At 31.6% G+C, this 15080-nt stretch overlaps 1 protein-coding gene across 4 annotated transcripts in view; it reads left to right on the forward strand.

Annotated features, from left to right (window-relative positions):
• LOC105227734 (high affinity cAMP-specific and IBMX-insensitive 3',5'-cyclic phosphodiesterase 8) overlaps positions 1-5808 on the forward strand; it is a 93407-nt gene extending 87599 nt beyond the window's left edge. For 2 of the 4 annotated variants that reach the window (XM_049452781.1, XM_029550884.2), the window contains 8 exons: positions 7-217; positions 2645-2785; positions 2856-2948; positions 3014-3262; positions 3332-3551; positions 3626-3786; positions 3858-4125; positions 5254-5808. In XM_049452781.1, coding sequence (XP_049308738.1) covers positions 7-217; positions 2645-2785; positions 2856-2948; positions 3014-3262; positions 3332-3551; positions 3626-3786; positions 3858-4125; positions 5254-5396 — 1486 coding nt within the window. In that variant the 3' untranslated portion in view covers positions 5397-5808. Of the gene's footprint in view, positions 1-6; positions 218-2617; positions 2786-2855; positions 2949-3013; positions 3263-3331; positions 3552-3625; positions 3787-3857; positions 4126-5253 lie in introns of all 4 variants that reach the window. The other 2 variants (XM_049452780.1, XM_011207229.4) reach the window with 1 other exon arrangement.
• Positions 5809-15080: the final 9272 nt, after the last annotated feature.

Genomic DNA, 15080 nt, shown 5'->3' on the forward strand with positions numbered 1-15080 from the left:
CCACAGCACGCCCACACATTATGTCTTCAATCTCGATGTACCTGGATCACATGGTGACTTCGTCGCCACACTACCACAAGCCAGAGAGGCACCGCGCGGCTCGCAGCACTCCATACGCCGCGGTAGCGTCGACGTGCGCTCGGTGGCCTCGGATGGCCTGCGGCGCACCAGTCTGGCCAAGTTGACATCACTGCCATTGGAGGCGCCCATTACAAAAGTAGGATTTATTACTAACAAAAACAATAAGAACCATATAGCAAAAAGTAGCAAAAATGCAATAACAAAGCAGTGCACAAGTCAAAAGCTAACTGTAGTATTTAAGCGTAGTAAACTAACCCAGTAGTAGATTTTGTTGTGCTGTCTCATACCAAAAACCCATCCGAACGCCCGCCAACGTTTCAGTTTAGTGTCTGTGTATGTGTGCGTGTGTATGCTTCTGTGACTTGCAAGTGTTTAATGAAATTTGCACTTTTGCCTTTTGCGTGTGATTTTAAAGTGAATTGGATTTTGGCTTAAAGAGTGCTTGCAGCTGCTCGGAAGGGCGCTGTGATTAATATTACTAAAATTGAACTAACCATTTAGCTCATAGTGAGCATATTGCTCTACAGGCATGCAGCTACACATACACACACAAACAGACAACAGCAGTCGCACATAAATATGCTTCAAAAAGTTGAGGATGCGCAGCAAATGCAAGCATAGCAATACACTGGAAAAAATTATTTTGTGAAAATATTTTTGCACAAAGACTGAAAGAGAAGGTACCGTTGCCTTAAAAAATTATTCGTGCCAAATTTCTGGAAGTTATACTTAAAAATAAAAAAGTTTTCCTTATAAGAACCTGATTTGTACCGATCAGTTTGTATGGCAGCTGTATGCTATAGTCGTCGGATCAAAACAATATTTTCGGAGATTGTAGCACTGTTTTAGAAAATAATCTGCACCAAATTTCGTGAAGATATCACGTCATATAAAAGGGATCCCTATACAAAAACTCGATTTCGATCAGTCCATTTATATGACAGCTATATGACACAACGGTCCGATGTCGGCAGTTCTGAGAAATTAGCAGCTTTTTGGGGAGAAAAAGACGGGTACATAATTTCAGTTCGATATCTCAAAAACGGAACAAGCTTTTTGTATATTCAAAAAAAATAATACAGTGTCTAAAAAACTATAGACTATTTACTTTGACCAGTCATTTTACAACTTTTTAGAGAAAACAAATTTCCAAAATTACATTTTACAAAAATGGCCAAAATTACATTTTTGTCTACAACACTTTCTTAAACTTTATTTAAAAGTGAACATCATTTTCGACAAAGAATTACTGCTTAGAGTTTCATTGCGGCGAAAAGTAGCTGTAAATAAGGTAGAATCACCTTGTCCTTTCCAAACTTTCCTACCATTTTTACCTTTCCTACAAAATGCACAAGCGTTAAGGAATATATTTTGGGATTTAGAAACATAAATGTGGAGAATTTTTATTACACTGAGAAAAAAAATTTGTAATCAATAGGCAAAAATAGTTATGTAATCTGGATGAGCTCCTAAAATCATTGGTTTTCGACGGTTTCTATGCTTATTTCTCATAAAAACCGAACACTGCTTTAATAAACAATTTTTATCAAAAAGTATACACTACAGATCTGCCACTCCCGCCATTAATAATAAATTTTTAGACTAGTTACTACAAAAAAATTTTCAAATACACGAAACACATACAATTTTGTCAGGTTTTTAGATTTTAACACCAGAAAAAATTCAATCATCTTAGTTCTCAAGAAAAAAAAAAACAAAATTGGTTTAAAAAAAAACTCAAAATTTTTCAGAAAAAATTCAAAATTTTCAGAAAAAATCAAAATTTTGGATTTCAATTCGAAATTTTCTACCAAAAAATTTTAAGTTTTCGGCCAAAAATTCAAAATTTCCAAAAACTCCCATCAAATATTTTGGCAGAAGAAATTTCTGACAGTGTAGAATTTCATTTAAGGCCACTGATGAGCAAATTTTCTTGAGAGCTAACCCAGCCATTATAGTAGTAACTGTATTTTGAAAAATTAAACAGCTTTAGATTACACACTTAAATACACTGAGAAAAATAAACACTCAAACTTCAAAATTATAAATTTGTACAAAAAGTTGGTTTCCTAAATCGGGCTCACACACCTACAAACTTTAAAAAAATATTCCAAATTTTTCTCAGTGTATGTAGCGAATATTTCAAATAGAATGAACTAACTTAAAGAAACTGTGTTTGCCAATTAATAATTTCTAATGCACTCTAAAACTTTGTTTTTTCTCTTTTTCTCTCTTTTTATTACATTTTTACCGTTATATGTGTTTTTCTTGGTTTTATGTTTGAAAAAAATATATATCAATATGATTACATTCATACATATGAACCGAACAACTGTTTTGCTCTCTCGCTGCTCGCTCGCTCGCTCGTTCGTTCGTTCGTTTTGTTTTCGTTTGGTTTCGTTTTTTCGTTAAATGCTCTCACAACCAAATCAAATCAACCAAATGAACCAACCAAACAAACAATCAATCAATCAATCAACCAACCAACCACCAACCAAATCAATCAATCAATCAAACAACTACGCTCGCTATTTAGATAATCAATTTACTCTCCCAAGTACAGGAGAATTGTTCGCCGGACGAGGCACGGCTAATAGATAAGGTGATGGAGTTCTTGAAGCGTGAGGGACTTTATAGTCCACAAATGAAGGAAATACGCACAGATGATCCCATAGCGACCGATTTGATTGGCGCACTATTAACGGTAAGTTCTACGAAGTGAAATAGTTTTGGATATTTATAACACATTTTATTTTTTTGTGACCATTGTTTAGGGACCAAGTCTATATTCGTCACGCCGCAGCTCAAATGACTCTATTATACGCGTGGGTGGTCGCCAATCCACTTGCATGCCCGCCAAAATGAAGGTAAAGCTGCTGACTTAGCTCCATTCAGACACTTCTCTAAGCGTTCTATCTTTTATCCGCCTTAGGCCACGCCACACATTATGGAATTACTGGAAGAATCTCTAAGTTGGGAATTTGATATTTTCAAACTGGAAGAAATCACCGAAAAGCGACCGCTGCTCTATTTGGGCATGGAAATGTTCCGACGTTTCAATGTCTTCGCAACGCTGAATATCGATGAGAATGTCTGCAAGAGCTGGCTGGCCGTCATCGAGGCGAATTATCATGCGAATAATTCATATCACAATAGCACACATGCTGCTGACGTCATGCAGGTATATTACTGTTACACCAACCGTTATTCATAGAAGTAAAAATATACAAATGTCTTTCTATGACAACAGGCCACGGGCTGTTTCCTAACTCAGCTCGCAGCCAAGGATATGGGCATGGACCACACGGATGAGGCCATCGCGCTGATTGCGGCCGCCGCACACGATGTCGACCATCCGGGACGCTCCTCCGCCTTTCTCTGCAACTCGCGCAATACACTGGCGCTGCTCTATAATGATCTGTGCGTCTTGGAGTCGCATCATGCTTCAATTACCTTTAGACTTACTTTAAGTAAGTAGCCAACCCACAAATGCTTATCTTGTATATGAACTAACTCTAAAAACACTCTCGCAATACAAAACTAGGTGATGATAAAGTCAACATCTTCAAGAATTTAGATACTGAGAGTTACAAATCGGTACGCAGTGTGGTGATCGATATGATTTTAGCCACAGAAATGACGCGGCATTTCGAGCATTTGGCCAAGTTTGTCAGCATCTTCGGGTCGGATGAGGAACCCAAGGATGTTAGTTTATGCATTTTTTTCTCTTCTCATTGCGCCATTCTCACGCTCAAACGTTTTGCTCTCTCTTACAGATCGTACAGTCGGAGGAGGAGAGTTCGATACTTATCCGTCGTATGATGATCAAAGTGGCTGATGTGAGCAATCCTTCGCGCCAGCCTTCCTACTGTATCGAATGGGCACGACGCATTGCTGAGGAGTACTTCACACAAACTGACGAGGAAAAGGCTAAAACTTTACCCATTGTTATGCCAATGTTCGATAGGAATACGTGCAGCATACCTAAGAGTCAAATCGGTTTCATTGAGTACATTATACAGGACATGATGCATGCGTGGGATAGTAAGTAGCATCTAATCTAATGATCTAATGGCTAATCAGAGTTCTTACTGCGCTGTGATGTCAAAAGCCTTCCATTGAAATATTATTCTGTAAATATCCTTTCCGAGACCTGAGCTTCCTTAAAAACTATTTCGAACACTGTAATGTCGTTTTAAGTTAACGTGGATCAAACAACCTTGCCAAAGACTTCGAGACTTCACTATCTGTATTTCAGATAGCTGGTATTTTTTCTTCCTCCAAGTGCTGATATGATATCAAGTTTCTTCTATTGTAGTATTATTTATAAAAGATTATTTCTGAGACCAAGAACATCATTAAGAAATCAATCTTCGAGGCTTCAGTACCTGATATCAAGTCTCTTCTATAGTAGTATTATTTAGAAAAAATTATTTTCCACACCCGAACATCCTTACGAAATCAATCTTGCCAAAATCTTCGAGGTTTCACTACCCGTCTTTTCAAATAGTCAGTATTTTAGCTTCCTCTAAGTGCTCATAGCTTTAAATTCCGGTTTTAAATACTAATTTTCACTATTAGTCGGGCATGGAAACTACCCGCTCTCTGGTATCGTGAAATTAATCATCCTTGTTTTGAGGTTAAAAAAACGATTTGGTGCGAAATTAGAATAACTTTAGACACTGCACCATTATAAACAAGCTTAAGTTACTAATTTTCGAAATATTTTTGAATATACCGAAGATACTTTTTCTAAGGGTATCCGAGTTTTCGAAACCTGACTTGGTTTTCCATATTGGCCCCCTTGTATCGTGAAAAAAATTGCTTCATTTTGAGGTTGGAAAATATATTCAGTTTAAAATTGGAGCGACTTTAGAGGCTGGACGATTCGAACCAAGGATAAGTTACTAATTTTCGAAAAATTCTCGAATAAGTCGAAGAAGGTACCCGAGTTTTCGAAACCTGAGTTGGTTTTCCATATTCGTGCCTTTGTTCCGAGAAAATAATTATCTTCGTTTTGAGGTTAGGAAAAATATTTAGTTTAAAATTGGAACAGCTTTAGACGTTGGACGATTCGAACCAAGTTTAAGTTATTAGTTTTCAAAAAATTCTGGAGCATGTGTCCTGAACATAAAAAAAAATTAAATACTAAAATAAAACTTTACTTTTAAGGTTTCATCGACATGCCGCAACTGGTCACCTACATGCAGATCAACTACTCACAGTGGAAGAAATTCGAAGAGCAGGGTGTACACACACTGGCAGATGTCAAGAGCAAACAACATAGTTTGAGTGTGAAGAAGAGTGCCAAATAGCATTTGGCATTTAAGAGGTTGTTCTCAGGGCTATTAAAGCCACAGCCGGTCCAGCCTCCATGTGCGTTGACAATTGGCGAAAATGAAATGGAATATTGCTTGCAAAAATAAATACAGAGAGACAGAAACGTGAGGCTATTGAGATAACAGAGAAGAAACGGAAAGTATACGAGGAGTTGAAGGAAAATGATGCGGCAAAGTCCACATACAATTTGAGAGAGCGACATAAAACAGCTAACGCTGGAACACAAGGAAATGCATGCAAGGTTTTTATGTATGTAAGGGGTTTTTTGAAAAGCGCATAGTTGAGGTTATGTGTTGTATGAAGTGGCAAAAGTGGCTTAATTGTTTTCTACAGCAGCGACTGACAGACGGGCTTGAAGCTTGTGATTTCTGCACAATGAAACGTTGTCGTTACCACGTTTTTTAGATAAAAAATTAAAACAAAACGCAATTGATTTGCTCAGCTGTGTGAAGATCTGAAGATCCCAACAGTCGCGTGTTGGAAAATGTGAAAAACTCTGTAAATTACCCACGTAGTGGTATATATAAACATGAAAACTCAACACTTGCTATAAGTCTCTCAAGCATTGGCGGCAACTCGCGCCGATTGTGGCCTGCACCGGCTGTACAGCACACACACAAACACATACATACAATAATACAATACATGTATAATACTAAATGTTCATTTTTCTTGGGCTGGACTCAAAATTGAAAATTTTCACAAAACAAGCAAAAAAAATCACAAAATGACCAAAAGAAAAAAATGTATACAAAAAAAGATGTTTTCTACACTTTTAACACGCAAAAAAAAATATTTTAAGAAGATTTCTTGAAATTATAAATAAAAAAGTTATTGTTAAATATAATAATTATATTGTAATAAATGTTGTTGAACGTTATGAATTGAACGGTTTTAAGCGAAATTCGAAGACTTTTTAGCAAATTGTTCCTTTTTTCACTGGACAACAAGCACGTTCAGGCAAATGTTTTTGAAAAAATTTAATAATTTTTTTTTCGAAAATTTTTTTCCATAGAACCTTTTTTCCTAAAATTTTTTTCCTAATTTTTTTTATAAAAAATTAATAAAAACTTTTTTTAATTTTTTTTTTTAGTTTTTTTAATTCATTTTTCTTTAATTCATTTTTTTTAATTTAAAATTTAAATTGAATTTCAAAATTGTATATTTTCACATCGTTTTCTTTTTAATTTTTTCCAAAACTTTACAAACATGTTTGCTAATATTTACAAAGAAAAAATTATTTAAAAAACAGTTTCAAATTTTTATTTTCAATTTTCAATTTCAAATATACATTTAAATTTTTTCTGTTTTCCAAATTTTTTGATAATTTTTTCCAAAACTTTACAAAAAATTTTACGTGAAAAATAATTTCAAAATTTTTATTTATGTAAATTTTAAAATTCAAAAATTCCCAAAACTTTTTTAAAATTAATTTCAAAATCTTACAAAAAAATTTATTTAACATTTTTTTCCTAAAAAATTTAAAAATATTTTTTTTTTATTAAAAATTAAATAATTTGGAAAAAAAAATTAAATTTGCAAGTTTCAATTTAGATTTTAAAATTCACAAATTCTCTTAATATTTTTTTTTTAATTTTTTCCCAATTTTTTAAAATTTACTTAACATTTATTTCTTAAAAAAATAAAAAAAAATTTAATTAGAAATTGAATAATTTAAAAAAAATTAATTAAAAAATAAATTAATTTAAAAAATATTTAAAAAATTAAAAAGAAATGTTTTCGAATGATAATTGAATAATTTTAAAAAACAAGAATTAAAAAATAATTGGATTCAAAAAATATTAGAAAAAATTAAAAGAGAAATGCTTTAAAATAAAAAGTAAATAATTTTGAAAAACTAGAAAAAATAAATTAATTAAAAAAATATTGGAAAAATAAATTTAAAAAATAAATATTAATTTTTGTAAATATTAATTTTTTTCTAATATTTTTAAGCTATTTTTTTCTATTTCTTTTTTTTCAAAATTATTCAATAAATGTTTTTTTGTCTAATATTTCATACATTAATTTATTTCGTTTTTTTTTTCAAAATTATCCAATTTCAATTTTAAAATTGTTTTCTATTTAATTTTTTTCAAAACATGCTTTCCAATTCTTTTTAATTTTTTTAATATTTTTCCAAATTTATTTTCCAAAGTAGTTTATTGTAATAACGCAAGCCATAAATGTCAGCAACAACAACAAAAACACAAAGTAATTTAGGCTGCTAACTAATATATAGTAATTATATAATATAACTGTAACTATACAAATGTTATTCTTGAACCATTTTTAACCTAAATGACTGATCTAACTACAGAAAATGAAACAAAACTGCAGCATCCAATAAAACTGAATGTTTTTGAAGTCTTTTTTGAACAACTTTTTAGTAAAATATATGTAAAATACCGAAGCAAACTATATAAAAAGTCTATCCAACAAAGAAATTAAAAAAATTAAAATCTAGCAACATTAAAGAAAATTTATTTTAAACAATAAGTTTCGAAAACTTTCAATATTAAACAAAACATAACAAATATTTCGCATAAAATCAAATAAAATTTACAAATTAGTTAAATCAACAATAACAAAACGAAATTAAATCAAATATTAATTTTTAAGCTATGCAAATTTTCTAATTGGTGTGAAAATGACTAAACAACTAGCTATAAAGAATCGTATAATTAACTGATTAATTTAATTAAAATTTAGCTTAAAAGAAAATTAAGAAAATCTAACGGATTTAGAAACTTGTTTGCTGGTGCCAAAATTCTAGGTTCTTTCCCTCCTTGTGGTGCACCAAAATTTTCAAAAACCAAACAACGTGACTGAAATTTGCAAAACGCTCGGCGTTTTGTGCAGAGTCTCTTGGCAATTTAGTATGTATGCATGTGCGCGGCAAACTTATCAAGCGCCGTTGATAACAAAACAAATTAGTTAAGAAATTTCGTTGCAAAAATTGTAAATTTAGCTTAGTAACTTAGGTGAATACAAAAAAGCTAAATTTTTAACTAAAACTTCTTTTTAAAATTTAAGTTTCATTGTACTAAAAATCATAACAAAAAACAAGTGAAAGATGAGAAATGAGAAGAACACAAAACAAATAAGTAATAAACTAAAATATTTGTTTGCTCCTTGCAGGTTAAGGATAAAAAGAAAATGTACGTTAAGCTTTAGTGAATTTTATTATAAGAAATAAAAGAAACTACAAAAACAATTTTTTGTTTTATATTTTTATTTTTATTTAATTATTGTGTTAAATGTTTACTGTATTTTTTCATTTCCTGCTGACTTCTATAGATGATTATTTGCAGTTACTGTCAATTTATCTTCTTCTATTCCGAAAATAGATTTTATGCAATCTTTCGTTTATCATTTTCGAAAAATGCTATGTTTGGTTGTTTCAGTCATCCTATTGAAAACACTTCTTTATATACCAAAAATCTCAAAAATGTGTTAATTCTTGTTTACAAATCTTATTATTGTTAATTTCATAAATTTACATTCAAAAATGTTTCAAATAGATGACAACTCTTCTTAAATATATGTATTTCCTGCAAAAATCGCCTTATAACTGTTTAATTTGATACCCATATTGTATAATTCAATTTACATTCTTAAATAATTTCGATAAAAAGGTAGCAACTCTTGAAATATATTTTTGAAAGTAACACTCATGCTAATAATTGGTTCAACTTTCACACTCAAAAATATTTTTTTAGTTGAAATACATATTCTCGAAATTTATTTATCTTATGAATTGTTTGCATAAAAATTTTGAAACAGTTGGGAACCCTGTTCAAAAATATTTCATCATCATTGTTGATTTAAACATCTTTTCAATACAAATATACAAACGTCTGACAACCTTTTAACTTTTTTGTTTCAACCTTTTCGTGTGTGATTTCAAACAAGTCGAAAAATGTATTTTAAGCAGCCTCCCACAAGTTTCGCTCATGTTCTGAAACCTGCATAGATCCTGGATTATGGTCCTCCTCATATTTTGTGCCTCGGTAATTTACAAATGGCAAATTCTACAACTTTTGAGTTACCTCTGTATGTCTAATAATGTTTCTGTGAAATAAATCAATAAATACGAAATCACATCGATTCCACCAAAGATTTTAGCGTTGACTTTTCTGTACTGCCATTTTTAACTTTTTTGCTGTAGTAAACTGGCATCCATTCTCTAGCAGTTAATATTCCCTACAGATTCCCGATAAGATTTTAGTCCACACTTTTTGTTAGCCACTCCAAAAGTGGTATTTTTCTGAGGTCGAAAAATTTTTTAAGAGTTGTACTATGGATCGGGGCATTGCCTTGCCATAAAATCCAATTGTCCTCGTATAATTGCCCTGCAAATTCTATAAATTCACTATCGAGCAAATTTAACATATTGGATTTTTTCCTTCATAAAAGCCACACCATTATAAATGGTTTAGAAGTTCCCTACTTTTTCAAAGAAAAAACACAAATACTTCAAATTTAATGGACATTGTTTATGTCATTAAAAAGAACAAACCTTGGCATTTATTTTTTGAAGATTATCCCTTTCAAATGTTGGCCGCAGCTACGTCTCAGGTGATCCATCTGCTGAGTCCAATTTTCAAGCATTTCGACTGGTAACTGGCGAATGACACGCGTGATGTTTTGCTCCAAGGCCTGATTCGAAGCGGGATTGTCCGCAAGACTTTAGACTTTACATATCCCCAAAGAAAAAAGTTCAATGGTTCACAATCTTGGTGGACAATCGACCGACCCAAAACGTAAATTTATCAGCTCATCGAAGTGTTCTCTCAATAAATCCATTTATTAATACGATGTGTGGGAAATGACGTCTTGTTGAAACCAAATATAACCGCGAAAATGGCTCGAAAATGTCGAGTCGTTTTGGAACTTTTCAAGATCCCATAGAGCGAAATGATATCGCTTTGGAAGGTCGAGCGGTGTTGGTAAGACCGCTCTATCTGTCAGTCAACTTATCCAGATTATAATGGAGGTAGTCTGACATAAAATAGAATTTGCTCCTGGAGTTAAATAGTTTGTCAGCATAGTTTGCGCAATTTCTTCACAATTTGTTACTTAGGGGTTGTCTAGGAAATGTTTGACTATCAGGACAAAATTTCTCTAACCTTGATAAAATCTCTTTCTTTCATTGCCGAATATGAAGATCATCAAATATTTCAACTTTCAAATTTCCATATTAAACTTCGAAAATTTTGTATATGTAAATATAATTCAAACTACAACTTTCCACTTCAATCGCTTTGAAAGATTGCTTTATCATTCCTTACATAATCGCGTATCAAATCACTGAATTGATTTTGAGAAAATTACTTTCGCATAAATGTTTCAAACTTCCATTCACCTCTACTGGTTGATCTTTCTGATCTTTCTGATTTCTGGGAAGTTTCCTTTATTGTTTCTAAGCTTATGGGAATTACTTATTAAGAGAAAATTTATATATTCATTGAGTAAAACAAGACATATTTTAAACTGTAATAGTAGGTATCTTCACTTCTGATATTTTTTTAAACCTTAAAACCTTCTATATAACAATTTCTATATTTTCGATAAAGAGCCTGAGAATTTAATTTATGTAAGGTTTGCATGCGCTGAAAAAGGTGGGAAAAAATCCTTATCATGACTGGAAAAAATTTTGTTACTAATAAGCCGATAAATAAATGTATGCAATAAACATAAAAGGAAGAGGACATTCAATACTTTCATGAATAAATCGGTGATCTTGACATCTGATAACGTTAAATATTCAGGGCAACAAGAAAACAAAATTTTTTGGTAGAGCTTTGTAATTAAAAATGGTTCCATATCATTTAAAATTTGGCTTAATTTATATAAAATTTGTTTATGGAAAAAAAAATATTTTTGATAAGAAAACAAAAAAACAAAAATATATGAAACAATCAGTATGAAACCCACAACTATTTTTGGCAAACTTATTACACAAATGTAAATACATATATTCATCCTAATTTGACCATTAGAAACACCCGTAAAGACCCACTGTATGATGTGCATTTAAAACCAATGTCGAACAAGTAACTGAAATATCCTTAAAATCTTGCAAATATTTACTAAGTAAGATCAAATTATTTATAAATGTAAATCAAAGCAACTAACGGTTTATATGTATTTGTAAGTATATAACCCTTTTCTATCGATGTATTAGCAAGATTTGTAATAATTTATTAATATTAGATATTGTATAAAACCTCTGAATACTAAACTAGTGACTATGCTGGTCATGGTACGCGTACTCCTATACATACATACACACATACATACCATATACTTTGTTATATAGACAAATCAATAAGTAGGTATATATTGGCATTTTGCTCTGAAAAGTATGAAATCTATTTATTGTGTTATGCATACGGATATTACTATAATATATAACACTGATCAAATTATATAAATTAATATATAATTAAAATATTGTATTATATTATGTAATAATGGATTTCTTAAATTATACATTGAAAAAGAGAAAATAAATCTTCTATAGAATGTTACATTGAATGTAAAATGCATAATATAGTTGTGTGTACTAAGTGTTACTACATACCGACAAATCTACAAAATAAAAATATGTTTAAAATGAAGAAACTAGTTTTTATTTCTTTAAAATTTTTGTTTAAATGACATGTATGTGCACCGCTAAGAACAATGTAGATTGGTTTTGAACCTGACTAAAATAGGAAATATCTAAAAAGCAACTTCTTTTTAGCATTAAAAGGTTATCCATTTCGAGGTTCTCTACTTTTTTAAAGAAAACCCCCAGAAACTTCATATTTAATGAGGAATATTTATTATCATTCGAAAGAACATTCTTTGGCATTTATTTTTTGAAGATATGTTACTCTTCGTCCCACATGCGGAATTTTGTTTGTCTACATACCCGTTGAGCCAGAAATGGGATTCATCGCTGAACCATATTTGGCTCAAAACGTCGGATTTTCTTGGAACTTTTCAAGACCTATAGAGCGAAACGCTGTCGCTTGGGATTGTTGAGCAGCTTCAGTTCTTGCAGAAGATGTACTTTGTACGCTTTCAATTTAAGATCTCGACGTAAAATGCCCCAAGTCGTTCCATACATCAGTCCAAGTTGCTGCAAACCCCACCGAATCGACTCTCCACGGTCAAAGGTCCTTTTTATTAACAAATGTCTAAAAAAAATAAGTTTTCATAAGCAACACAGTATCTTCTCAGATTTGAAAGCATTTAATCACGAGGATCCTAATATTCGCCAGCTCGGAAAGGGAATTAATATTAAATTTAAAAAATATATTAAATAGTGCTGCACAAAGGCCGTTAAAACCTGTTTCAAGCGGCTCAAACATTTAAAATAATTAAGTAATATATATAATTCAATAATATTAAAAGAAAGCTAATGACATACCAAGTAACTATTGAGTTGTAATTACCATCATTATCGCCTATATAATGACACGGCTTATCTCGTAAAATAATATCACTAATTGCAAAAAAAATTATCGCCTTCAAGCAAAAACCATAATTTATGTCGACATACACACTTACAAATATTTGTTTACTAACGGTAAGTCATTTTTCCGCCGATCAGATGAAACGGTTATTTATTAAAGTTGCTTTCGGAGTCATCGCCTGAAATGAAGGTTACAGCTTTCTTTTGTTAAGTATAAAGTAAAGTATGTATGTATATACTCGTATACTTCGCTCCAAAGTCTGTTTCTGATATTTTGTAAATTGGAATAAACTGTATTGACTTCATAAAGTCTGCTTTCTTCACTCTTCTTCCTCCTCCATACCTTTTTAATTGATCTCTGACTAAACTAAAACTAGCAATGATTATTTTGACATAAATCGCATATCTAGACAGATTGCAGACAAAAACTGATATAAGAAATGATATGATACTTTCTCGAAGCCTACAATCGGCTTCATTTTTACTTTGTTCTAATACTGCAATGTTAAGCATACAGTCTTGTAACTTAGAAACGATTGTCTCTTTCAGGGCTTTGATAAACCCACAGCCCCGGTTTTGCCCACTTATCGAATTTGTCTAGATTTGTTTCCACAATCTCATGATTTTTCATAAACAAACCTGAACTCGATTATCACTATTCTCAACTACCGTCTTTTCAGCTATCGAATGCTGAGATGAATTTTATATAAACAGGCACCGACTATAGGGTGTTTTTATGTTCATTAAAATGCGCAAAAACTATCTTCAAAGCTGAGCTTCATCATTAGCTAAGCGAATTACTCAAATTGTTATGAAGTGTGTATGAAGCATAGTTTCCACAAAAGCAGAGACCGCTAAATGTTGTTTGACAAGTTCAAGACTGGCGCCCATCTCTTCAGTTGGCAAATAAAAAGCTGGAAAAGAAAGTCTTCTTCAACACAGCGCTCCCAATAAATAAAATAAATACGCATAATAAACAAAAATTCGACGAAAAAAAAACACAAAAAGCAAAGAAAAAGCAAAGTAACCAAACAAAAAGCCTTTTGTCATACACGGAGAGACTGTCGAAAGCGGCAGCGAGAGAAACTTTCATTTTTATTGACCCAAGATTATTGATACCAAAACGTGTTAAATAAACAAAACAAAACAAAAAATTAAAGAAATGCGTATAAACTGAATGAAGAGGTGTTAAAGGTATTACGTCTTTATTGCTGTTATTTGAACTTTATGAATATTCAAGAGTTATGCAATAAGGCAATAATAATGATGCTGTAAAATAGAAAGAGTTAAACAATTTGCATATTGCGATGAATCGCGCAAGTTGAAGACACCTGTTTAGTTATAAAAAATGAGAATTAGTTTTAAAAATAGATTTCACCAACAGGATTTTCTTTAAAATTATGAAGTTTAATTAAATATAACTAAAGACGAGTCATTAAAATTATATGTTATTATTCATTGAGATCCAATTGGGTACGAAAGTATATGCGTATGTCTAATATATTCCCAATTTGTATATTTTTAATGCTTTTTCGAAAAATACAAATATACTCTACTTTGGCAAATTGCCAATATCAATTCTGAAAGACGTGTGTAAGTTATGTGTTCCTCAGTATGAAATTAAGTACCTTGAATATGGTATGAATGCGGTATATTGTTCTAACTTTTGGTTACTCACAGTCTGGTTAATTATTGGTCATTATGAGTTAGGAATGTTAATTTTCATAAGTTTAGTGGAGATTAAGTATAATTTCAAATGTTTTACTATATTTTAGATGTTATCACTCTCCGAATTTAAAACTACGATCCGCTTAGAAGCAGTCTCGATCTCAACACAAACGATTATTGAGACCAGGAAACTATTTTTGTACACCACAATATATCTTTATTCATACAAAGCCTATATAGTTATATCATCTGATCATAATGTACTTTCAATAGCATAGACAAACGAAACATTCCGGCAAAGACCGACCAAACTGTCAACAAGGAATACTATTTTGGTGCTATGCCTCGTTTGCGTGAAGCTTCTCGTAAAAAGAGGTCGGAATTATGGGCCAACAACTATTGGTTTAGTCATAAACAAAGTCTTACCATTTTTTACTCGTAGTGGTAAAAGATGATAGTTGTCAGACACACTCCTCACTTTCCAAGGATCAACTAAATACATTTTGAAATGACTGCAGCAAGA

Source organism: Bactrocera dorsalis, chromosome 3, assembly GCF_023373825.1.
Source record: "Bactrocera dorsalis isolate Fly_Bdor chromosome 3, ASM2337382v1, whole genome shotgun sequence".
Lineage (NCBI taxonomy): Eukaryota > Metazoa > Arthropoda > Insecta > Diptera > Tephritidae > Bactrocera > Bactrocera dorsalis.